General features: G+C 34.7%; 2 protein-coding genes and 1 pseudogene across 8 annotated transcripts; 2 read left to right on the plus strand and 1 right to left on the minus strand.

Moving 5' to 3' along the window:
* Positions 1 to 2,481: 2,481 nt before the first annotated feature.
* On the minus strand, positions 2,482 to 6,656 carry LOC140836330 (protein DA1-related 1-like; annotated as a pseudogene).
* Positions 6,657 to 13,328: 6,672 nt separating this feature from the next.
* On the plus strand, positions 13,329 to 19,285 carry LOC140836332 (BEL1-like homeodomain protein 2). 4 transcript variants are annotated; one of them, XM_073201771.1, is made up of 5 exons: positions 13,329 to 13,589; positions 13,800 to 15,091; positions 15,787 to 16,169; positions 17,377 to 17,437; positions 18,603 to 19,285. In XM_073201771.1, exons 2-5 carry the CDS (start codon positions 13,967 to 13,969, stop codon positions 19,110 to 19,112), a joined length of 2,079 nt encoding a protein of 692 aa, XP_073057872.1. In that variant the 5' UTR covers positions 13,329 to 13,589; positions 13,800 to 13,966; the 3' UTR covers positions 19,113 to 19,285. The 4 variants fall into 4 exon arrangements, with proteins under 4 accessions (XP_073057872.1, XP_073057870.1, XP_073057871.1 ...); XM_073201769.1 differs by having other exon boundaries at positions 13,330 to 13,589; positions 13,800 to 15,118; XM_073201770.1 differs by having other exon boundaries at positions 13,331 to 13,589; positions 13,800 to 15,118; positions 18,606 to 19,285.
* Positions 19,286 to 21,916: 2,631 nt separating this feature from the next.
* Positions 21,917 to 23,818, plus strand: LOC140836334 (uncharacterized). 4 transcript variants are annotated; one of them, XM_073201775.1, is made up of 4 exons: positions 21,917 to 22,273; positions 22,349 to 22,636; positions 22,730 to 22,802; positions 23,631 to 23,815. In XM_073201775.1, exons 1-4 carry the CDS (start codon positions 22,180 to 22,182, stop codon positions 23,656 to 23,658), a joined length of 483 nt encoding a protein of 160 aa, XP_073057876.1. In that variant the 5' UTR covers positions 21,917 to 22,179; the 3' UTR covers positions 23,659 to 23,815. The 4 variants fall into 4 exon arrangements, with proteins under 4 accessions (XP_073057876.1, XP_073057877.1, XP_073057878.1 ...); XM_073201776.1 differs by having other exon boundaries at positions 21,918 to 22,273; positions 23,618 to 23,816; XM_073201777.1 differs by having other exon boundaries at positions 21,920 to 22,273; positions 23,570 to 23,818.
* The last annotated feature ends 954 nt before the right edge of the window (positions 23,819 to 24,772 follow it).

Here is a 24,772-nt window from a genome sequence, read left to right on the forward strand (position 1 = left end):
GGCTTCATTTGTGACTCGCCAATTCAGAGAGTTCCATAGCATTTCAGTCGTTTCTGTGAGATTCTAGTCTTTTTCCGAGGTTCGGGCACTAGCGGGGAGCTGCTGGTCTTGTAGCGGAGCTGTGCTCTAGTTGGGAGCTAGCGGCATCAGTGGGCTAGCGACGGACGAAGGTTTGGAATTGTATCAGTATTATCTCAGGATTATCTAGTTAAGTCTGGTAGATAAGTTTTAGTGATGGTTTTCACTTGATGAATAGGCTTGGACTAGACCTGTTGTCTGGTTATTCCAGTGGATTAGGATTGCTGTGATAGAGGTACGAAAGTACTATCCGAGATATCCTGGTTGAGTATACATTCTTATATGTGTTGCATGATTATGTGGTGCATTGATATATGTCATATGATGCATGCTATTATGTCACGTTTATTACTGCACGTTGCATTTCATGTTGAGCCGTATCTCCTTCGAGATAGCCTTTACTGTTGAGCTGTATCTCTTTCGAGATAAGCTATATATCTTGTGGGGCCGCTCAGCCCTGTCTTGTCTTGTGGACGCATGGACACCGAGAGTACACAGTGGCCGACGGGTCTGGAGGGCTTCGGTGATCCGGGGCATTTTAGGTCCACGTATGTTCTTGCAGTGGATGCAGTGACCCAGAGGTAGGACCGCGCGGCACTATCCACTTGGCGCCTCTAGACTGAGCATTTTGAGATCTTTTGTGATTCCTGTTTCTTGACTACCCTGGTATCATATCATAGCATGTGCATTTCATATAGGTTTGTATACTCATGCTTTTGTACTGGGCGTTCTTATCGCTCACGTCCTCGGTTTTGTTTATCTTGGACACCCCATTTCCACGGGGCAGGCCTCAGGTTGGATGGCTCAGGAGGAGGAGGAGGACGTTGAGTAGCCGGTGGAGTTATTTATTCAGTACTCTTTGATTCGATATGGTTGTACCGTATACTTTCTTTTCATTCTGAGTTGTTATGGATTTTCGATGGGGTTGTATAACTATCATTTGTTGACCTTTTCCGCTATTATCTCTGATTGTTATTAATTAAGTTAAGTTGCATGCTTAGTTCTTGATTAGTAGGTGATTCTGGAACGGGTCACTACAGAAACACTACCCGGTCAGGGGAGAAGCACCCGACCAACTCTATGAGGGCCCGGGTAAATAATAAAGAATTGCGAACAACACCAATCCGGGAAGAGGAGTTATACCCGGATACTCCTGAAATCGACCCTGACTATGACCCGGATCCTACTAGGGGTATCAGTATGGATGTGGATAAATTCAATAATTCATTGGTCAAAGTCGCATAAGATTCCATTTTTTCATGTTGTCTGGCCTGTGGATAAATTAACTACACAGTTCTAAACCATGTCACTCGAGTATTTAACTTTAACCGATGCTTCCACTTGAGTAACACAAACCAAATCAACGATTATTTGTCTGACAGTTGACAATGTTAACGTGGTAACCTTTTGTGGATTCCAAATCCAACATCAGTCTCTTCTAAGCCAATTTCTTAACACAGCGAAGCACGCTTGGACCAACAACTCTGTTGGAGTGCCGCTCACAACATCAAATTCCGAAGTCAATGCAGAGTCAGCTAAAACAAGGCAGTTAAAGTTGACAGCTAAAGAAATGGAGCTTGCTGCTAGTCCCTGGTGCACACTGGGGAAAAAAGTAGATTGTTTGATGGATTGCGAATTTCTTTCATTGAGCGAGCAGCAAAAGGGCTTGAGCCCAGAAGTTAATTTCGTTTGGTTTGAAGGAAAAAGAGGAGTCTCGAAAAGTGGGCAGAAGGAATGATTAGAGACAGTGGTTTCTATGGAGATTATCAGAATTTGGTAGTTAAAATGTGTTTGGTTCTCATTTTTTCTATTGGTTTTGGATTCTTGGCTGGATTTTAGAGGACAATGTTATCAATTGAGGTATAGACGCCGTCAGTTGTGACTCGTCAAAATACAATTTTGGGCAGGCGATTTCTTTTCTTCTAACTTTGCTTGTTCTTGGATTGGTTAAGATTGCTCGAGACTCAAGATTTTGAATTTCGCGCCGGTATATTTTCTCTTTTTCCTGAACTTCAAATTGAATGATGAACAACCTCGCTCAACTAAATATTTATTTGATTGAGAACTGGAAAATCTAATTTCCAGTTTGTCATATAGACCAAAGATCAGGGGGAAACAGGTTTCTGCCATTGATAGAAGAGATATAAGAGCTGAGATCAAACAACTTACAGAACGTGTCTCGTAGCGAAGCATCATCTTGGTTATATTATTGATCAAAGTGAAATTGCTCGAGGCTAGTGGAAAAACTCGGACGCGCCATATGCACGATTCGGGTAACATAGTTCACCATTTATTATCAATTTTCTGTGATAGAACAAAATATATGGTATAGAATGAAACTTCCAAAGACAGTATCTTTTCATTCTCAGCGGAAACTTTAAATTTAAATAAGTAAATATCGTGAAAACAAGCATATATGTATTCATCATAAACAATTTTTTTTTTCCATCAGATCATGAACAATTTTTCTGCGTTCCTGTAAACATGTAATTTTGATACAAAACGTGTGAGGTCTGTATTGGCGCAACTTATTTTTATCATTAGTCGCAACTTTCTTCACTTTCTTAAATTTTAATATTTGATCCTATTTTGCTAATACTAAAACCCCAGCAAACTAACATGGAAAACTTCCTGTGAGTTTAATATGATCGAGAGTCCTCTTTAGATCAAACTCGAGCACAGACTTGTTGCCTTGCCTGAAACCATCTCCATATGCAGCTGAAGTGTCTGATTCAATCTGGTGCTTGAAAAATTCACCAAGTTTTTTCTCAAATTCGGATCGTTTGCCCTTCTTTGAAGAGCTAGATGATGACGATGGAGAGGAGGAAGAGGAGGAAGCGGCTGACGAAGATGAAATGGAAGCCATATTACTACCAGAACCAGCAACAATTTCTGAATCCAACCACATATGGGCTAGCACTTGGCAGATACCTTCTTCCACATCCGGACTTAGATTTGGATAACCTGAACGGATAATTAGTTTAAGTTTTAAGTTTGACCCGGTCATTCAAGCTGAATGCCAGAGAAATGGTGGAATCAAGAAGAAAACAAAAACCTTTAAGTCGCAGCCATGCATGCATCATCTCGTGGGCAATAATTGATCCGGTCAATAACCTGGATTAACGGAATCTTTTAACTATTCCTTGAATTCCAACCACCGAGAATAGGCATGTGGAAACTAAGGAGATATATCTTACCGAGGAAGGCCATATAAGATGAGAATTGCTGTCACTTCACAGCGACGAACAAGCCTATAAGGCTCGGTGAACATGTCTATTATTTGATGGCCACCTATTCTCGGTTGCCTCAAAATCTGAAATTATAGTAAACTATCATCATAAATTTAATGTCATGAATTAGTCATACTTGGGATGAATGATCTTCAAAGATGTTCGTACTGTGCTAATGGTTTGTTCTTCCGACAAGCAAAGACCTCTTGTCTCAGGCATATGGTGATGACCCTGGTTCGCACAACAAATTTTAAGGAAACTCAGCAAATCTTCGTAAGAAGTGTTAAGCTGCACCAATTCTTCAGTATACATAAAGCAAAAGACCTACATTTTTCTCTCCTTCCATGGCTTCATTTAGTGCCTGTCTCTCAACCAAGAGTAAAGGAATTTGCTGCTCCACCTTCATATTTAAACCTTCATAAAATTCTTGTATTTCAAGGTAAAGTGGTTGGCACTCGTGAGTATCCATCATCGAAGAGTCCAAACACTCCAGACAGAGCTTCCTTCCATCGTCAAGAATCAAATATCTGGCATCTCCCGGCTGCATAGAGAGAGTTTTGCATCGATCGAGACATCGAGTATATTAAGAATGAGCATGATCGTGGCCAATTTCATGTCGAATTCACAAATATCATAGCCCATAATATGTTGAGATTATGAAGATCGCTTCCCATCGAACTTTCTTCTTCTTTCATGTTTGTGTTGCACCTTACCTCGATTTTTTTTTTTTATATGTAAAAACAATTTTATAGACACCTTACCTCCATTCTTTCGCAGCTGCAACAGCGAGGCGTTCCATCATTTTCATGTGAAGGGCAATACTTCTGATGCCAGAAAGGATGAGCTCTATACTCAATAAGACCAGCCACGTTTGTTGGGATCTGTATCAGAAATGAAATAATTTATATGATACACGAAGGGGATTCACAATGATCTTAGTGTGCTTGAAAAATTGTATATTGAACTCTCATCAAACTAAAGGTTAAGACACTCACAAATTTTTTGCAAACATCACACTTGGGGTGATGCAGGTCCTTGTAGCAGGATTTATGGTAAGGATGATTGCTAAACATTGAAAACTGGAACAGATTTTACTTCAGAGTTCAAAGATATAAAAGCAACATCAAAAGGAACATCTAGTTATGATCTCAAAACCAATATCAGAAGACTCAATTAAGAATTAGTTCAACACCTCGTAATCGGATATTGGCTGATTACAAGCATGGCAACAAAAACAATCAGGATGCCAAACAGCCCCCATGCAACTCAAATATCTTCCATGGCCAATTTCACTGTTACAACCAGCACAGATTCTACCAACACAAACTGTCAGTTCCAGATGTCATTGGAATCAACTATTTTACGGGAAGGAAATTGCAGCATGGAAATGCAATTTTCTTGCACTTGTTAAGTTACTTGCATTTTTATTCCTTCACTTATCGATCTACTTATAATTTGACTTAGGGCACCAATAGAAGGCCAAAAAGAATTTTCTAAGGAACTTTTATGTACGATGTTTCTAAGCTGGGGGTTTGACTCCCTTACCCACAAAAACAAATCTCGTCCATTCACTACTTCACCCCATCCACTCTCGCACCCCTCTGATTTTGTGGATTTGACCTTGGTTTGACTAATGGATATATAATCTCATTGAGTAAATACAAATCTTATAGAGAGGCATGAAAATTGGACCACAAGGAGAGTGGTTACCTGTATCCTGGAAGATAGTGGAATGGATTAGGTGGAAATAAACTTCCGTAATCATATCGTGGTGATTGAGGTGGAAGTAGCCGAGGAGGTGATCGAGGTGGAAGTAGCCGAGGAGGTGATCGAGGTGGAAGCAGCTGAGGAGGTGGTTGAGGTGGAGATGATCGAGGAGGTGGTGAGGTGAGATGATCGAGGAGGTGGTTGAGGTGATTGAGGAGGCGATTCTGCATTCAAACTTTCTTGAAGAGCCCTAGCAAGCTGTTCATCTTCTTCCAAATGAGACTCGCTATCTATTAAGCAGAACATTAAAAATAGCAAGTTAATAAAATTGCAAGCATCAAAAACCTTCCAGAGCTTGGGCAACGTTCTTCGTACCAAAAAACATTAGACTGTTATACATCCTAGAGCTAATAAAAAAGATTGAGTATTACGTACAGACACCACCAAACAAAAGGTGGTTATCACAACGTCCTAAAAATCATCCCCAACAGGTAGTAAATTCATGGTTACAGATTTAGTAGCTTCTTGATCTTGACTTACCTATTACTTTTTTCCCTTTTTCATTCTCAGCAATAGAAAGGGCAATTGCTCGATCAATTTCTTCCTTGTCAAAATCTGACCAACTTTCCTATATATAATAAGATTAGAAATAACACTCGACGTCATCAGATACTGAAAATATCTCATACAATGCAGAAGAGATCAAAACAGTAAAGCTCATAAACTATCAGAAAAATCACCGTTGAAGTAGGAGGTCCTTCCCAAATTGTATCATCTCCATATTTCCCTTGATATTGCCCTCTCGGTATATTGTGGCTGGAACCTTTGAAAATCTTGGTTAGCCACCCCATAATGCAAATTCCTAACAAACTCTGGGATGGCACTTATATCCACCGGACTATGAATGGCGAAAACACAGAAAAAAAAGAGCCAGGGAAATTAATATGACGATTTTCAGTCAACATCTCAAAAACCAAGGTTCAAATTCAAAGACGTTAGAAAGCAACAAGTGATCTTAATAAACCAATGATTCTGCAGCAGGAATCCCAATTCAAATAAAAGTAACCAATCTTAATCTCATCCATCAAGAAAGTTAATCATCCACCAAATTTCATGGCTGTTCAATGATACAGAAACACTAGACTACAAGTTAAGGGAAGGTTCTTGTCTCTTTTGAACATAGCTCCTTCGATCATCCAATTATGAAGATTTATTCTTCAATACTGGAAGGTTCTTTTAGATAGTTGGGTAAGGGAAGTTTTTTGTCCACAATACCAAGAACAAAAATAGGGAAAACAACAGAATAAAGTAAATGAAATTAAATCGTGCCAGAAGATTTTACCTCGAACAATTGAAGAATCTGTAGAATTTCAAGGAATCTGATCAACCCAATATCAGATAAAGAATCCATTCACCGACTGAAACCATAGTCACCACTAATAACTAGAGTGGTGAGTGGTGACACCAAAGACATTCCATTTCCCACATATCTCTCTCTCTCTCTACACACCTAACAAATCAACCCACATAAGAACAATAAAGGGATACAGAAACAGATCCAATCACTCTGTGCTCATTGCTCAGTTGACTAAGCCAAGAACAAAAAGTTCTGACCACTGTTAAAGAGGCATATGATGCAAGGATTACAAATACCTTCTGTAAAAAATTAGGAGATAATCCAAATGGGGATTCAGTTTCAAGATTTTGTGCGTTTGTTGACGTGGGGTCTTTTGCTTGTAGACCCTTCTCTCCCACCATTAGTACGCTAAATGCCAAGACCCATAACTGTTAACCTAGACAAAGCGTTCGATCTTGCCGACATTCACATCTCCTTTTTTTTCTTGAATGGATGAATGAGTGAAACGAAATCTAACCAAGTAATTGATTCTTTAAAGCAAAGATTGAAGGTTCTGAATTTTGAATTTATAAGTTTTGATTTTTTTCTTTTCAGAAAGCTCGGAATTTTAAGATTCCATTAAAAAAATATTTCGAAGATATTGTCGAGATAACACGAGTTAAATGTAAATAATTTTATCTTTTAATATAATTTGATATTATTTTTCTCGCTCATTTTTTTCTCCTTTGTCAATATATTAGGTAGATATTTTAAAAAATTATTATAAGGAACAAACAGATTATTTCATATTGATTTTGAGAAAATAATATTTACTTATGTGTAAGGTCATGTAACATTTTGTCATTAAATTATATTTAATTTGATATTGAAGTAAATGATCATCAGAAGCGAGATATTTAAAATTTTAAAATACAATATATTTTACTCAACTATCATATAACAATATAGAATTTAGGGAATTAATTGATGGTGTTTAATTTTATTTTGGAGGTAAATAATCAAACATTCCATTTAAAGTAAAGATTCTGACGAAATTTATACCGATTAATTTTCCTGAGGGAACGAATAGAATTCTTCAATTATTATAAACATAATAGAATAAATATTAACATAAAGTTTCTTTGTTAGGAAATAATCCCTTGAACAAGAGAAGTTCATAGGATAGTACATATTATAGTATTTTTCAATGCAATAAAGTTACCAAACTTGGAGAAGAATATGATCGTGGTATCGTGATGTCAAAAATATTTTAAATAAAATGTTAACATACGACATAATTATATTCATATTCCCCGATTAAAATCATATATGGTCTTCATTAAAAGTGAATGCAAAAAAAATATATATGTCTTCACCTCTAATTTGAGGAGAAATTTGTTAAAATTGGATGTCAATTTAAAACATAATTCCAAGATAAATTATGACTAGTAAAAGGCCTCTCAGCCATTTTTCGAACTTAAAGCAATGTGCAATTATTCCAATTAACCAAAGATATATTATATGTGCATTAGGAGTATTGTTAAATAAAACATAGAATAAATCCCAAGAGGTGCCATTTTTTTATTTTAATAATAAGTGAATCTAACGATCATACAATTTAATTTAATAAAACAATTTTGTAGTTAGATTAGATAGTCGGCAAAAGAATGAGTCACTGATGGGAAAAAATCGACAAAAATAATATTTTAATTATTGATTGGTGGCCCACAAATTAATGCATGAATGACGACAATTACTTTTCATCTATATTATTAATTATAATTAAATCATTATTTGAAAATTAATTAATTAACACCAGCATGAAAGCAAGTAAATTTTCTAATAGGCAGGCATTTAAACAGCCAGTATATATTCTCTCTTCCAAAATGGACAAATTGGACTGGGCCTTGGTCCAAACATAGCTGCCCCAAATTTTATGGATCATAATTCAAACCCGAATTATGGTGAAATGTGATGGCTGATGGGGCAGAAAAATCCTTAAGGTTGTACAATTGAGTCAGATTAATTTATTTATTTCATTAAATGCCATGCAAATAAAAATTTATCATTACAAACCTGAGTTTCTTTATGATTGATAAATTTGAAGTATTTAACTTAATATTGTTGCGATATTTTGACATACTTGTCTCGATGACCATAGTGTTTTGTCCCAGTCTGTGGACCCAAAATTTATCGGTAGCACTTGGACCACCGGTCCCATGTGGCCGCGTCCACCCCTGCCGGCCGGCCTGGGCCACCTCAAGGACCACCGCAGTTTGGGGATCATATCTTCCACCTATCAATTATTTCATTTCATTGTCTTGATGGCCCCATTCCCCAAAGTTGCCAAAGCCCGTATTTCTTTACGGTAGATGCCTTCTTTCTTTTCTTTCTCTCACTTGTGCTCTTGTTTTTGTTTGTTCCCATGTTATCCTTTTTATTTTTTTAACATCCTTAATGACACTCGTGCATTGTATTATATATATTTTTGTAAAATTATTGTTGGAAGGGCGACAGATTTTTATAAAAAAATATATCATATTTTGAAATAAAACGCACCTTAAACAAAATATCATTGCATTATTCACAATCGTCAACAGTACTGCGTTCAAAACCAATTTTAAACTATTGTGATTGTAAATAAGAATGATATTATTCCATCGAAACACGATGTTTAAACTGTTGAATATCATTAGTTATAAATTTTGGTAGTTCTTAATCATACATATATCAAACCAAAACGTGGCAGATGTACTATTTAATTAAAATTATTGCAGAGCATGATCATATACAAGCTGCACAATCACGTTGAGATAATAATAACGATAACAAATTCATAATTTTCAAAGTTGTTGAATATCGCGAAATTTAGTAGTAAAAGGCTAATATTGGTGAATGAGGAGGAGAAAAAAGTGGGGTCATACCATGAGAATGTTGGTCAGTCGCTTAAATGTAAGCCATCAGAACAGAGAGTGACCCCCCAATCGAAGGACAGAACTGTTTGCGTTGCTTTTCTTGGCTTTTGTGTCCAATTTAAATGTTGTTTCGGTAAAAAAAAAAAAAAAAAATACTTCTCGATGGGTAGATCAAATAATATTCAATTAAACTGTGGTCATTTTTTATTCTTCAAATTAGACGAACTAAAAAATCAATAAAATATTTCGTCGAGGTACTGAACGAGTTATCTTGCAAGAATTCTTATTTGATACGTCGGATATTTTTTTATAAAAAAAATTACAATTTATTATTAAAAATTAGATATGCGATTTTAAATTTGTTGTCTAATTTCTCAAAGGTATGTAATATTGATAAGGTTCGGACCAATGATAGACGAGAGAGAAATAATAAAGAAAGATGAATAGAGTGGTTGGTGGAGCACTGAAGACTGAAGTCATAGGAGGCTTAAATACTAAGTAAAACATAAGGTAATATATGTTGCTTAAACATCGTCCCATAACTTGAATTTTTGTCGGTTAATGTTTTACATCATCGTTAGGTGGAAGGTACCTTTTCTAAGCTGGTTTCTACTTCATTTTATATGCAATTACAAGCAATCGTCGACTTATTTTGATTTTATGATAAAATATTATAGCCGTGTATGATCGATTAGCGAGGATAAAAAAAATGGATTGACTTATTGCGCAAAAGGGAAGTCTTCGAAGCAAAACTTATCACGGTTCGTGAAATGAAGGTCCCCAAGTGGTGTTGTGGTCACAGAATAATAAAGTTGGGTTATGTGAATTATCTGCCTAAAAGTTGGAAGAAAAGCGAGCATCGAGGCGAAAATAATAATATAATTAATGTCAAAAGGGCAAAGAAAATATACAAAACATTCATTTTAGCAATGCATGTGTGTTGGTGTGTGAAATTTTTTATTACACTTGAGTCAATAAATTCTCTAGCCAACCATTGGCTTGCAAGACATCTACTCTAACAAAAATTTTGTAAGTACCTGGTTAAAATGTTTTTTCGAGATATGAGCTTGTATTTAACAAGACAATTATAAATTTTAACTAAAAATTAATCATTTATTGCACGATTTTGCCGAATATGACTAAAATTAATAAAAGAACATAGTTAAATAACTATAATTGATTAAACGAAACAAACAAGACTAAAATATCACTACACAAATGACTAAAAATGACATTTAAGGGCTCATAACCTAACAAAAACTGATATCAAAGCAAATGACTTGATCTGCCCTAAAAATGGGGTAACGTTGATGGGGAAGTGGTTGTGCTTTGTTTTTTACTTGGATGGGGACTTCAGTGTGTTTTCGCTTTTGCTTTGTATCATAACATTTCCTTTTCCATTCTCCATTGGGAAAAACACAATAACTATTCGATCCCATGCAAATTAATTAACGTTGACGCTTCCTCGTACAAATTAGATAACCCTTGTTAACCATTCTTTCTCTTTCACTGCTAGTACTGCTGCTGTTGCATCGATCTTACCATTTCAATCACAACATATATGTTTTTTTTTTCTTTTGCTTCAAATAAAGTAGAGACCCCCTAAAGTGATGTCAATTTTATCAGTACTTTTCCACATTAAACAGTGGTTGGCTATGGTTTATTTTATAGACGAGAAAGCGACAGAGGATATATATATATATGTATGGAGATGCTAAGGAATTCTAGATACCCTATGCGAGCTGTTTGTAATGATTATGTATAAATCTTGAAATCTTAATCTATATATACTCCATATAAATAATTATTGAACGTGAACATGGATACATAATATTTTTGACAAAAATTTGTGTGAGATAGTCTCACGGATCGTATATGTGAGACGGATCTATTATTTGGGTCATCCTATAAAAAATATTACATTTTATGCTAACAATATTACTTTTTATTATGAATGTCGGTAGGTTGACCCGTCTCACATATTAAGATCCGTGAAACGGTCTCGCATTAGACTCACTCAATATTCTTTTATCTTATGTAAAATTACATTATTTTCATTATCACAATACAAAAAATATAAGAGGAAAAACTGCATATGGTCATGTATTTTTGTTTCTTTGCAATTTTAATAATCAAATTAACGGAAATATGTCGAATAATTTTATTCGTATGGCTTTTGAGAAAATAACCTATATTCATTCGAATATTATGCAATTTGGGAAATCAAAATAAATATGAGGCACATGTGGAGCCAACTCTAGCAAAGAGTAATAAATAAAAATCTAAAAGGATATGATATTAATCATAATATATATACGCTGATGAGTGGATATAAGAGAGACAGAGCTACTCGATGCAACCACCAGTACTAGCTACTGTAATTAGGTCGACAAAAGAAAATTAAACAAGTCGTGATTTCATATATTCTGAAAAAACAAATCGTAACAAAAATTATATATATAGCATTTGATATTAGTTTTTGAACTATCAATCGCGTTTCAATCTGGAGAGGTCTTTTGGATGAGATTATACTAATCATGCATGTATTTATAAAAATCGAAAGATAACGACTTAGAGTTATATCTAAGTAAACAAAAATAATAAAAATTTGTGTATATAGGGGCAGTTATCAACTATGGATCCCTGTACGTACGTAGTTAAACAAACGTTAGCTTTCTGTCAACAGCGGACCCAATATAGAGGCGAGGGACCGATCATTTTTTCTTTTCTATATAAAAAAACGTAAGTTTCATATTACTGTACAATATTACTCTAAGACAACCTGACTAATTATAAAAACTATTATTTTTTACGTAAAATATTATGTAAGTATAGACCGGGTCAATCTATTTTACAGATTTAGATTAATGAGACCTACTAAAAGACATATTATGATTAATTATTGCAGTAAAGTATTGCTATATATTTACTAAAAAGAATGCCTTTTATCAGAGAATTAACAAAGTTAATCCTTATCAAAATTAGTGAACTTTATTTTAGGGGAAAAAAGATATAATAGTAAAAGCAACCTTAAGTAGTACCACATAACTAATAATCTGCATATACACTGTAATAAATCTACTACGTACCTTAAGGCTTAAAATTATAGCATATACTTGACCCATATAAAAAATTATAATAATATTCTTAAAATAATATAATTAAAATTTTAATTTAATGTTTGATGACGGTTTTATGAAAAAATAGGTCTTTTGTGAGACTGTATCACGAATCTTTATCTGTGAGACAGGTCAATCATATCGATATTCACAATAAAAAGTAATACTCTTAACATAAAAAATAATATTTTTTCACGGATGACCCAAATAAAAAATACATTTCACAAAATACGACCTATGAGACCGTCTCACACAAATTTTTACCTTTATGAAAAGTAAATTTTAATATTTTGACGGAGATTGATCAAGAGATAATTAGAAGCTTGGTATTAAGAAGTTCAATTTTAAATGAATTTTTTTTAATATTAATTAGAAAATTATCATAATAATTTAATCACATAAATTTTTAAATATATTTTATTTGTAATTAAAATATATTTATATTTGAGAAACAAAAATAATTTGTTAAAAACAACTAAAAAAAATTATTAACGCACCTATTTTAAAAATTAATTTCCAACAATAAAATATGTAATCAGTTGAGATATCCTAAATTCAATCAATCAAACTTTTTTTTAAAAAAAAATTCCATGAATAAAAATTATGTGTGCAATGCATGATATGTGTTAGATATAAGAGTAGGCTTTTTGTGAGACGGTCTTACGAATTTTTATCTCTGAGACGGATCAACCCTACCGATATTCAAAATAAAAAGTAATATTTTCAGCATAAAAAGTAATATTTTTTTCATGGATAACTCAAATAAGATATCTCTGTCACAAAATATGACCCGTGAGACAGTCTCACACAAATTTGAACCTAAATTATAAATATTCACATCGTCTAACTAAATTCGTACTAAAGAAGACAACTTTATATATATATATATATATATATATATATATATATATATATATATATATATTTGCTATAATATTTTTTGTATATCTGATATATATGATATAAAAGAGTTGTTTTATTATTGCTCTTCTCTTTCAAGAAGGCGATCGCTGAGAAGAAGATCGCTCCCTCTGCAAATTCTATGCCAGGTGATCTTCACCCTGACTGAAAAGACACCTCAGAAACAGCAGACAGTACTCCTCTCAGAGAAAAGAAGAACTGTTTTAAAAAAATTCAAATTCCACAGAGAAGAAAACGATGTGTGATATTCTCTAATTCGATAAATCTGCATAAATTTTGGGAGGTATGTGTTAATTCGAATTCAGAAAGCTGAATTTTCAAACGACAGAAGAATTAAAAGAGTGATTAAGTTTTGATTCTTTCACTTTAGTTTACTTCTGGCTTCCCTTTTTATTCTTTTCTTTGATTGAATTTCTTTCTTCTTTTTTTCAATATGTATATTTAAGTGATGGGTTTAAGTTTTGTGTCTTGATGGATCCATTGATGGAGCCAGGAGCTGGTGCTGTGTTTTACTGAAAGAAGTGGAGATGGAGAAGAAGACTGTGATATGGGAATAGCAACGCCTCCAACACCAGTTTGTGTTAAGTACTCACGAATAAGAGGTTATGATTCAATTCGATATTCGGACAAGCAAAGCTGCAAAGTTTGTTGAATTAATCTATGTCCCAGGATTATCATCAAGCTGGTACCTTTAGCTTCTCGAATGGATCATTCGAGAGATCCCAACAAGAACAGCCGCAGCACATGGCGCAGCAGATCCGGAAGGACAAACTGAGGATGCAAGGATTCGAACCACCGCCGCCTTTAGTCGGCATGGAAGAAGAAGAAGAATCCGGAGGAGTTCTTCCGGTTTATGAAACTGCGGGTATGTTACAAGAAATGTTCAATTTCCCCTCGGGTGGCGTCGGAACGGCTACTGAATTGCTGGAGAATCAGATTTCGCAGGAGCATCGAATTCGCAGAACTTTTCCTCCTACCGGGCCCGCCTCCGCTGCCGATTGGTTCCTACACCGGCAAGCGATCGTCGGTTGTGGTGGACTCGGAGATTCCAAGAATCAGCATAATCAGATTTCAAACATTAATGCTGATTCAGCGGCAGTCATGCAGCTTTTCTTGATGAATCCACAGCAGCAAAGGTCACCTTCACCATCTCGGTCGCAAAATCCTCTTCCTAATTCTTCGACTATTCACATGCTGCTTCCAAATCATTCTTCCTCTCCTTCAAATCTCCAAGCTTTTCATAATGCGCCAGGCGGCGGCTACGGCCAATTCGCGTGGATTCCAAACAGCGGAAACATAACCAACCCTAATGAGATTCCAGGAGTTGTGGAAGGACAAGGGCTTTCTTTATCATTATCTTCTTCATTACAACAATTCGAAGCTGCAAAGGCCGAAGAAATGAGGATGGAAGACGGAGGGATGTTGTTTTTCGGGAAGGGGGGAGGATCAACTTCTGCAACATATCGGTTCAAGAATATGGTTGCAGGCGGCGGCGGTGGCGGGACGTTGTGTTTTCAAGGCGGAGTTGATCAGAACCACCAGTCGCACGTCGGTCTGGGGTCTCATTTTGGAGCGGTCAATATTCTACGAAATTCAAAGTACTCCAAGGCAGCTCAAGAGTTGCTGGAAGAGTTCTGTAGCGTCGGTAGGGGTCAGTTCAAGAAAATCAAATTCAAAACAAACCCTAGTTCAGGCGGAGCTGCAGGTGGTGGGAATTCATCCTCTCCTTCAAAAGATCTCCCTCCATTATCAGCCGCTGACAGGGTTGAGCATCAGAAAAAAAAGGTCAAACTATTGTCCATGCAAGACGAGGCATGTAATATCTTTCACTCTCTTCTTTATTTACTCTGTCGGGATACAGAAAAGTCCGGCAACTCTATACAAATGAAAGTAAATTCAATACTTTTAACTGCGTACTAAATTTTTATATTTGTGGGGTATGATTAGAGTATGCAGGTTTTCATTTGGCAAAAGAATCGAGACTAAGCAACCACCGGCAGAATGAAATTGAACGTTCAGCAAGAAAATATTTGATGATCCAAGATCGCTAATTACTTTATAGTTTTCTTTTCTAATAACACGGTGTTTGAATATTATATTTAAACATAATAACTCTATATAATATGTAATATATGTTCTTGGTTTGTATTGAGAAAATATTGCATTTTCAAATGTGACGAAGATATTCTTTCCTTGAAATCAACAATCATTTCACTGCACCAGGCTCTGATTCATCCAGTTATTATTATATGTCGTATCTTGGCCTTTCTCTGTATTTGAAATAAAACTAAAATCCTTAAATCAATTAAGAAGCAAGAAATTAATTTTTTTCCCCAAAATCTTGTCATATTTAAAATGCAGGAATCTTATCACACAAAAATTATTACCATTGTAATATTAATTAATTAACATCTCTCTCGGAATTATTTGTTGCTCTCTGGAAATGTACAGCCCAAGTAATGTTTTCTTCTTCCGGCCAGGTGGATAGACGATACAATCACTACTGCCAGCAAATGCAAATGGTTGTGAACTCATTCGACATGGTGATGGGTTTTGGGGCGGCGGTTCCGTACACCTGTCTCGCACAGAAGGCGATGTCTCGGCATTTTCGGTGCCTGAAAGACGCTATTTCAGCCCAAATAAAGCAGACATGTGAACTTTTAGGCGACAAAGATGCCGGCACATCGTGCATAACGAAAGGCGAGACACCGAGGCTGAGAATTCTTGAACAAAGCCTGAGGCAACAAAGAGCATTTCATCATATGGGAATAATGGAACAAGAAGCATGGAGACCTCAAAGAGGCTTGCCTGAAAGATCTGTGAACATTTTGAGAGCATGGCTTTTCGAGCATTTTCTGCATCCGTACGTATTTTACTTCACCTTTTCTCACAATTTTTTTAAATTTCATTCTGGTTTTATGCAGACTGCATAAAACCAGAATGAATCATGCTTTATTATTGGATCAGGAGAAGCATTTAATCACTAAAGAAATTAATCATTATCGTGGCATTCTATGACGAGACAAATCTTGATGCATGCAATTATTCAGCCTTTTCTTTTTTCTTTCTTTTTCTTTTTGGGTCTTTTATTTTTGGTTATTGTCGTTTAAAGGTACTCAAATTACAGCGCCTGTTGTTTTCCTTTCAACTTTTTTAATAAAAAAATTAGGTGAAACTAACTTCTCCTTTCCTTCACCCTCATTTTGTGAAATTTCTCTCGGGCGCATCATTCCTCCTATATACAAATATTTTCGTACAAAATTTGTCTAACAGACTCAATTTTTGCAACTGGAGATCTGATCTCTGTGCTATTATATATACTACAAAATAACGACCTGCTTAGGTATTTTGCCAGATATATTTGTTAATGCATCAAATTTTTCGCACTCAGTCAGTATAACATATGATAAGATTAATGTCACTAAATTACTTTTTATATATGAGAAATTATATATGTACCATGAAGGTTACTCATGCTTACATTACTTTTGAGATTACAAACTATCTCAAATTTTTTTTGAAAATAAAGTGTATTTGGGGTAGATTGGTAATTTCAAAAGTTATGTATAATTTTAGGTGTGTGTGTGTGTGGAGTAATTATTATTCTAAGAAATTGGATTTTATTTGAAATATATGTGTTCTGGGCGAACGATGAAAAGGGAAGTTTTGAAATGTTGTTTTAAATAAATTAAATGGCTCTGGATTAAAAAATTTATGTATAATTTCGCTTAATTACTTTTTTCCCTTCACGACATTGAGTAAAATTTCTTGGTGGGTTCTACGTCGTCAATAGATGGAAGAAAGGAGAGGCGTGCAACTGCCCTTTTCAATTCTGAACCTTCTGCATCTGTTATGTACTCCATCTGCATGCTCTGATAGATTGTCACGTTCATGTAGCAAAAACAAATTAAAAAGAAACATAAAAAAAGTATTATTTACTGTATATGGGAGTATTTTCTTGCTGCATAAATCCAATACTTGGTTAAAGTTTGGTTGTCACTTTAATTTGTTTAGGGTTGGAATCTAACGAGTGATGTCGTTTTCTTTTCTGATGTGTATCGTCGTCTCAGGTACCCTGGTGATGCAGATAAGCATCTGCTGGCTCGACAGACTGGCTTATCAAGAAACCAGGTATTCTAATTGGTTCTCTCTCTTTCTCTTTCACGCTCGCATTCCCTTTTTTTTTTTTTGGAAAACTGGTAGCTGGCACGCATAAACATATAGGAATATCGAGAAACAAGTATATTAAAAACCTGCTAATATCACTTTACAAATTTAGTTAGTGCATGCATGGTTGTTATATCTTGATTTAGCTTGTAAAATGACCACATGCATGCTATATCTTCAATAGTGGTAATCATGAATTTAAAAGGCATATTGATCGTTAAATGGGATCGATGGGGGTGTACGGGCGCACAGTAAAAATTATACCCATATCATATCCCAAACTGTACTGGGAAACTTTTTGGATGGAATTTTGCAAATATTGATGTAATAATTGTTGCTGTTGAAATAAAAGGCTAGGCAACTCCATCCTTTCGATTAATTATTTGGATGCTTTCATGATAATTATTTGTAGTACAGGAGTGTAACTGTGTAAGAAATGAAAGTTTGCAGTGGTCTACATATCATTGTAATTTCCACTCCTTCCGTACGCATGCATGGGATTGAGGCAGTACCACACAATTTAGTGTCCTTTCAGCCTGCATCGCTGACTGAAAACTGCACCCATATTTAGATTCAATGATTTCCTATAATCCTCCAATCAATTCATGGTACGTAGATGGAAAATGTAAAATAATAGAGGGTCGCAATATTTTTTTTTTACCAAGTGGGATTTTGGCCCGGTATTCTTGGATGTTAAGGCCTCGTTTTTACCACAAGATCAAGGGATTTTTTTATCAAAAGAATCTAGTATATATTTTTAAGTCCTACTGTAGAGAAACAGTTTGATTAAGTAGCGATTTAATTAACATTTGTAATTTTGCTGATCATAACATTTAAAACTGACAAACTTATCGTCAACATGTGTTTCTTTGGTTGAGTCGTCGACGTGCTTCTTTAAACTGATAAAAACAATTGCTAGTGGTGATCACCAGTTAATTATCCATTGATCGATCATGATCATGTTGCCGGATCGAGAGCCGAAATGGCTGGCAGACATTTAGGATGTTGCATCTTAAAATTCCTTGGTCATTATTATCATTAAACCCACCACCCAGTTGGAATCTTAGGTTTATATATATTTATAGACACGTGTTTAATGTTTTTACTTTTAATGATTTTGTATTGTTAGCAGGTTTCAAACTGGTTTATTAATGCCAGGGTACGGTTATGGAAACCCATGGTGGAGGAGATGTATCAACAAGAATCCAAAGAAGAGGCAGAAGAAAGTCAGCGGGACCATAGCAGCAGCAGCAGCGCTGCAGGTGCCCACATCAGTACTAATGCACAAACTCCGACGCCTCACTCGGCCACTACTCCCGCCGCCGCCGTATTCACTCCTCCTCCTGGCAAAAGATCAGAAATCAGTGCCACCGAAAACGATCCTTCCTTAATGGAAATTAGTAGGCAACGCTTCCCGGAAACCCAGGCCATGATTAGCGGGAACATGCCATTCACCGCCTCCCACTCGGTGGCGCCGCCTCTTCCGGCAATGCACGAGTCCGACGCTCCAAGCCGGAATCATGCAGACGTGGAGTCAACCCTCAGGGGGCTTGGGGTTAGTGCGGGTGACGTGTCATTGACGTTGGGGCTGCGTCATGCGGGTAACATATCGGAGAAGAATCCTTTCTTGGGTTGTTAGATTGATTAAATTATTCTTCGGTTGCTTCTTCTTGAATAAGTTATTTTTTTCCTTTCTTCTAGACAAAATTAAATACATGCATTATGAGATTTCAGAAGCAATTGTTAGCAAGATGTACCATATTACAAATATATATAAGTGTATAGTTCAAAAAATATTCCACGATTTATTTAGCATGTCTATTTTTTTTATGTGTGCATCTACACGATCGATTATAAGTTTGATTAAATTATACAATAATGTGAAAATTAAAATTATTTGCTTCGTTGTAGAATTTGGTATTGACTGGTGAAAATAATGGGTTATCTTTAAAGAAATTTTGTCGAGTATATATTACTATAATATGAGCGAGTTTTTTTGACAACTAAGTGTTGAATATTCTTGGTTTCTTACAAGAACAGTAAAATTTAATTATAGAGAGAGGTAATTATTTTGAGAAGCAAATGGGAGTGATTTTAGATTTTTTTGATTTAAAACAAAGTTTGATAGTAAAAATTATATATAAAATTTCAACATGATTTGATCATTATTGAAATTGAATTGAATTCAATATTTTGGCTGTAATGACAAGTGTAGAAAATTTATGATTCTTATATGTTATACTTGAAGTGTTTTTTTTTTTTTTTATATATAATATATCTCAAGTGCTTTTCTCGGATGTAAAATATTAGCATTTGAAACATTAATATACGATATCAATTTTCATTAAAATATAAGAAACTAATTTAACAAAAAGGTGTTGGATATAAAGAAGAGTATTCCCATGGAGGATAGATTGACTAAAAAATTTGTACACGTGCAGTTTATCTATTAAATCAACAAATATTCAATTTTAAATTAGTAAACTTTGACATCTTACTCACCCGCCGGGCGGTGTATATCGATTCTTTGTTGGTGAAAGTTAGCGTGCAAAAATTACATATATATATATATATATATATATATATATATATATATATATATATATATATATATATATATATGAATATATATATACTATATAAATATATATATATTATTGAATTTATGCAGAACAACTATGCTCAATGATAGAGGTGTGTATCGACGTATTGCGTAATATTAAAAGTTGTAATTGTAATATTAAAATTAATTTTTTTTGAACATTTTCTTCTTCAATTTATTTACTTCAAAGGCGACTTCATATATCTTCATCATGCCTCACCGACGACACGTATGGTTTCTGCTACCTTTAAAAAATTATATCTGAAGCAATAATTACACTCTACCAAACTATATATTTTACTTTTTTTATTTAGAATACTACAATTTAGCTTGATGTTACGTCCACTCTGTATTACCATAATATTTTTTTATATAAAAATGAATCAAATGAATGATATGTCTCACAAAATTGACATGTGAGATGATATTATATGAGTTTTTATTAAATTTGATGGGTAGTATATTTCAAGAAATATCTTAAAAAAACACATAAATTATATATTAACGTACAATTGGAATAAACCGCAACTGTTTTTTATTTGGTGTTTTAAATAATCGAGTACCAAAGAGGTCTAGCCTTAGATATTTGTTTCAGCATAATAATTTGGGAATGTGATGAGGGATGTTTCGAAAGTTGAAAAGCTTGCTAAACTAAGTATCTATAGTTAATTGTTAATGCGAAATTTAACTGGTCCAAATCATTTGGGCATGTGGAGTCTCTAAGAATAGGCAAAAACTTGTGTGAGACGGTCTCACGGGTCGTATTTGTGAGACGAATCTCTTATTTGGGTCACCCATGAAAAAGTATTATTTTTTATACTAAGAATATTACTTTTTATTGTGAATATGTGTAGGGTTGACCCGTCTCACAGATTATGATCCGTGTGACGGTCTCACATGAGACTCACTCCTAAGAATATATGGATCTCATATAGTCAAATTAAAATTAGACCTTTTAATATAGCGTGAGGGTATAATCTTTATACTAACATCTCATTAAATTAATTAAAGTATAAAAATTATGAACATGAAACATTTGTAAATATATTTTAACTAAGGACTTATAATTCATCTAACATTAAAATTTCAAGTTGGGATGAGAGAGTATCAATACAATAAATTCCTCGCGCACTCGAGAAAAAAAAAACTTTATAATATTTACAAATGCATGGGCCGGTCTATGTTACCCAAATTTCAAATGTAACCTAAACCTGGTTGAGTTCATATTTGAAATAACTTGTACATTTTGTTGGGCCTATAAACACTAGCCCCATTCAAACTCAATCTGGAATTGCATTTTAAAATATCAAAATTTATTAACTTTCTACTGTGAGTAGATCTCTTGTGAGACGATCTCACGAATCTTTATCTGTAAGACGGGTTAACCCTATCGATGTTCACAATAAAAAATAATAATTTTAGCATAAAAAGTAATACTTTTTCATGGATGACCCAAATAAGATATACGATTCACAAAAAACGATCTGTGAGACCGCCTCACACAAGTTTTTGTCAACCACTATTATGCACCTCCCATTTTATATTTTTAATTTTTGCCCTCGTAGAGAAGAAAACTCCAGAGCTCCATCATCAAAGTTAATGTGCTAGAGAAAGGACCATATTAAAACAACGATGCAGACATGTGAAACTTAATAAAGAATGGATATCTCAGAATGACATGATTTTCAATTTCAAGAACATGACGTACAAAAATGTCTAATAATATTTGTCATTGGTTTTTATTACTCCTTAATTTTGTATATATTCTCGTAGAGGAGACGTTTACGTGATACGAAGACATAGGGATTTTTCATGCCACGTACCATATCGGCAGAATCGAAGCACAAGGTGGACGAGACGTGGATAGAAGAAGCTTTGTTAAAATTAGGACACAAAGACAATTAATGCCGCTTGAAGAATTAAAAAAAAAAATGAAAGAATGAGGATTCATTATAGGCACATTTGATTGAGTACACTGGGTTAATGAAAAGAAGGAACAAATGTTAAAAAGTCAACTCGATGTTTGACTTTTGCGTGAGGAAATCGTGGTCAAGAATGAGATAGATCTGAACAAAGTTAACAGGAAGTGATTAGAGAGGATCTGATGGGTTCGGACACTACAAAATCTGTAGAAGTTTGCTCCCGATTAATGGCTGCCCTTTTCGCTATATCGACGTACTTCCAGTTCGACGATCCAGGTGACAAAAAACTTTACTGCTCTCCTAATTAATTCTCTGTACGGCTACCTCCGCTAATTCTGTTTGATCTTTAAGATTGGTACTTCTGGATCCCTCTGTATATGTCTGCTTGTGTCGTCAACTTGGTAGAGATGAGCTCAAGGATCAGAAAACTGGCAAAGATTGCTCTTTGGCTTGGGGGGTTTTTGTTTTTGAAGGTTGTAATGGAAGATTTTCTCGACGGGATTGCTGGATTTTGGTCATTAGACATGAGGGAGAGAGTGGTGAGGGAGAAATTTGGAAGTGGGCTGGTGATTTGTTCCATGTTTCTTCAGTTGGAGTATTCATGCTTCCCAAATTATCCTTCAAAACTCCCAAAATATGGTGATATTTTAAGCATTTATTGTGCATTTTCTTGGCAATTATGTTTGGGAAATATCCCTCACGGCGAAGATTTGTTGTTTGATGTGTGATCAGGGATGCCAATCTTGGTGGGCGTCGCGTATGGTCTCAGCTTCGGTTTCTTTGTGTACTACCGCGCCGAAATGAGGTATGACTTGAATCAATCTCATAGACTCTGACTTTATTTTTTTGTATAGAAGATTTGTTGCGACTCGGTCTTGTTCACCTCGTGTCAAACTTGTTGATTTTGGCCATAATCATATTATGGGACAAATTAGAGATTTCATCGTCCAATTTTGTTTGGTTTTATGTTTTACGTATAAGAAGATCACGGCTCCACGTGTAGGAGTAAAACTGAAAATGATCCAAAACTAAATTAAGCTAGGAGATTCTAGTGAACCACGATTTGATTAAATAGAGGGAAATATTTGGAATGTCAGACAATGATTTCTTGGTTCCCTGGCTAAAATGCGGTTAATAAACCATTCTTAAGAAATTAAACATGTGGACGACATATATATTTGATGTTTATCTTGTGACATATAAACCTCTTTATCGAAAATTCAATAAAAATAACAGTGTGAAGAAAAACCAATAATGTCTGCATTTGTTCACATCCTAAAAAGTTTGATATTATTCTATTAAATGATATATAAATCTGGCTATAATATCCAAAGTAATTATTCTTATATATCCAGTTCTCCCCAGTTAATTCCAATTTTTTAACCTTTACTGAATAAATTGGGTGGGCGTGCACAGAGCTAGAAAAAGAGATGCCTCTTTGCATCCATATATAATTGGCATTGACTCCATTGTCCTCGTGTCTTTGGAAAGTTCCCCTTTTCTTTTCTATCTACATATCCTAGAGATTCTACTCTTCTTTTTACAATGCTGTTTCCACACTTTACACTACAGATAAATCTGATGAAATTCCTTGTACATGTTGGATTAATTTCCAAGAGTACCTTTCGAATAGGAAAATGGGAAAAGACACGTCAAATTAAACTGTGTTGCTTAGTGTTGTCAGCACCGAACAAGAAAGTTCCATGTCTCAGTTGCACAAGAACTTGGTATTATTTTGTAATTATGCGGTAATAATTTCAAAAACAAAGCATGTGGTGGTACACTGCAAAAGGTATATTGTAAGATATTACGCTCTCACTTTTGACAGAAAATTCCAAAAAGAAATTATCATGATTTATAATACTCAGCCAACTCGCTCGAAATTTGAATCCGCGCGCATCGATGGGCATGCAATGCATGAATTTTGGTTGTCCTAGAAATGCTTCTTATCCAAGAACACGAACCCTCGATTTTTTTTTTTTAAAAAAAAATTTGAGAATCAAAATAAAACGTACATCAGTGATATACATTTGATTAAAGACTATCAAACCTCAAAACTAAATAAATAAATACATGAATCTTTGTCTCCATCCATTATATAAAACAAGAGTGGGTCTCATGTGAGATCGTCTCATGGATTTTAATCTGTGAGACGGGTCAACCCTACCCATATTCACCATAAAAAGTAATACTCTTAGCATAAAAAAGTAATAATTTTCCATGGATAGCCCAAATAAGAGATCCGTCTCACGAATACGACCCGTGAGACCGTCTCACACAAGTTTTTGCCATAAACAAACACCCATAAGTTTTGATTAGAAACGAACAGAAAAGTAGTCAGAGGGGAATCTAAACTAATCCAATAATTGATGTTTATAAATTACTAACTAAATTAATGCGTTTAACATCTCAGCAAACATGGAATCCTTCGTGATATACTATATTTAATTGTGTAGTGATTAAACATTAATGTAATTAAGGGTGATGATTAATTTGTTTAAATATCGTAAATCCACGCTGACATTAATTAATCCAGTTATTAATTGCATCCGTGATGCAAAGTATGTCTGTCAGTTTGATTAAAAGATTGGGGTTTCACTTAATTACTCCTACATCAATTATCGATATATGGACCACTTATTTATTGATGTTGGGAATAAACAATAGGAATCACTTTGTATTCAGATTCATGTAATGGTAAAACAGAAGTTTCTAGCTGGGATAAAATTTCAAATCGATCATATATAACTAATTTTTTGTTTTTACTTAGATAAA

Source organism: Primulina eburnea, chromosome 7, assembly GCF_022965805.1.
Source record: "Primulina eburnea isolate SZY01 chromosome 7, ASM2296580v1, whole genome shotgun sequence".
Lineage (NCBI taxonomy): Eukaryota > Viridiplantae > Streptophyta > Magnoliopsida > Lamiales > Gesneriaceae > Primulina > Primulina eburnea.

Excerpts from the sequence above, each read along its gene's own strand:
- LOC140836332 (XM_073201769.1), top strand. The coding sequence starts at position 13,967 with ATGTCCCAGGATTATCATCAAGCTGGTACCTTTAGCTTCTCGAATGGA. Across the intron at positions 16,170-17,376 it reads TTCGAGCATTTTCTGCATCC|GTACCCTGGTGATGCAGATA; the intron begins GTACGTATTTTA and ends TCGTCGTCTCAG. Across the intron at positions 17,438-18,602 it reads CTGGCTTATCAAGAAACCAG|CAGGTTTCAAACTGGTTTAT; the intron begins GTATTCTAATTG and ends TTGTATTGTTAG.
- LOC140836334 (XM_073201774.1), top strand. The coding sequence starts at position 22,180 with ATGGGTTCGGACACTACAAAATCTGTAGAAGTTTGCTCCCGATTAATG. Across the intron at positions 22,274-22,348 it reads CTTCCAGTTCGACGATCCAG|ATTGGTACTTCTGGATCCCT; the intron begins GTGACAAAAAAC and ends TTGATCTTTAAG. Across the intron at positions 22,637-22,729 it reads TTCAAAACTCCCAAAATATG|GGATGCCAATCTTGGTGGGC; the intron begins GTGATATTTTAA and ends ATGTGTGATCAG.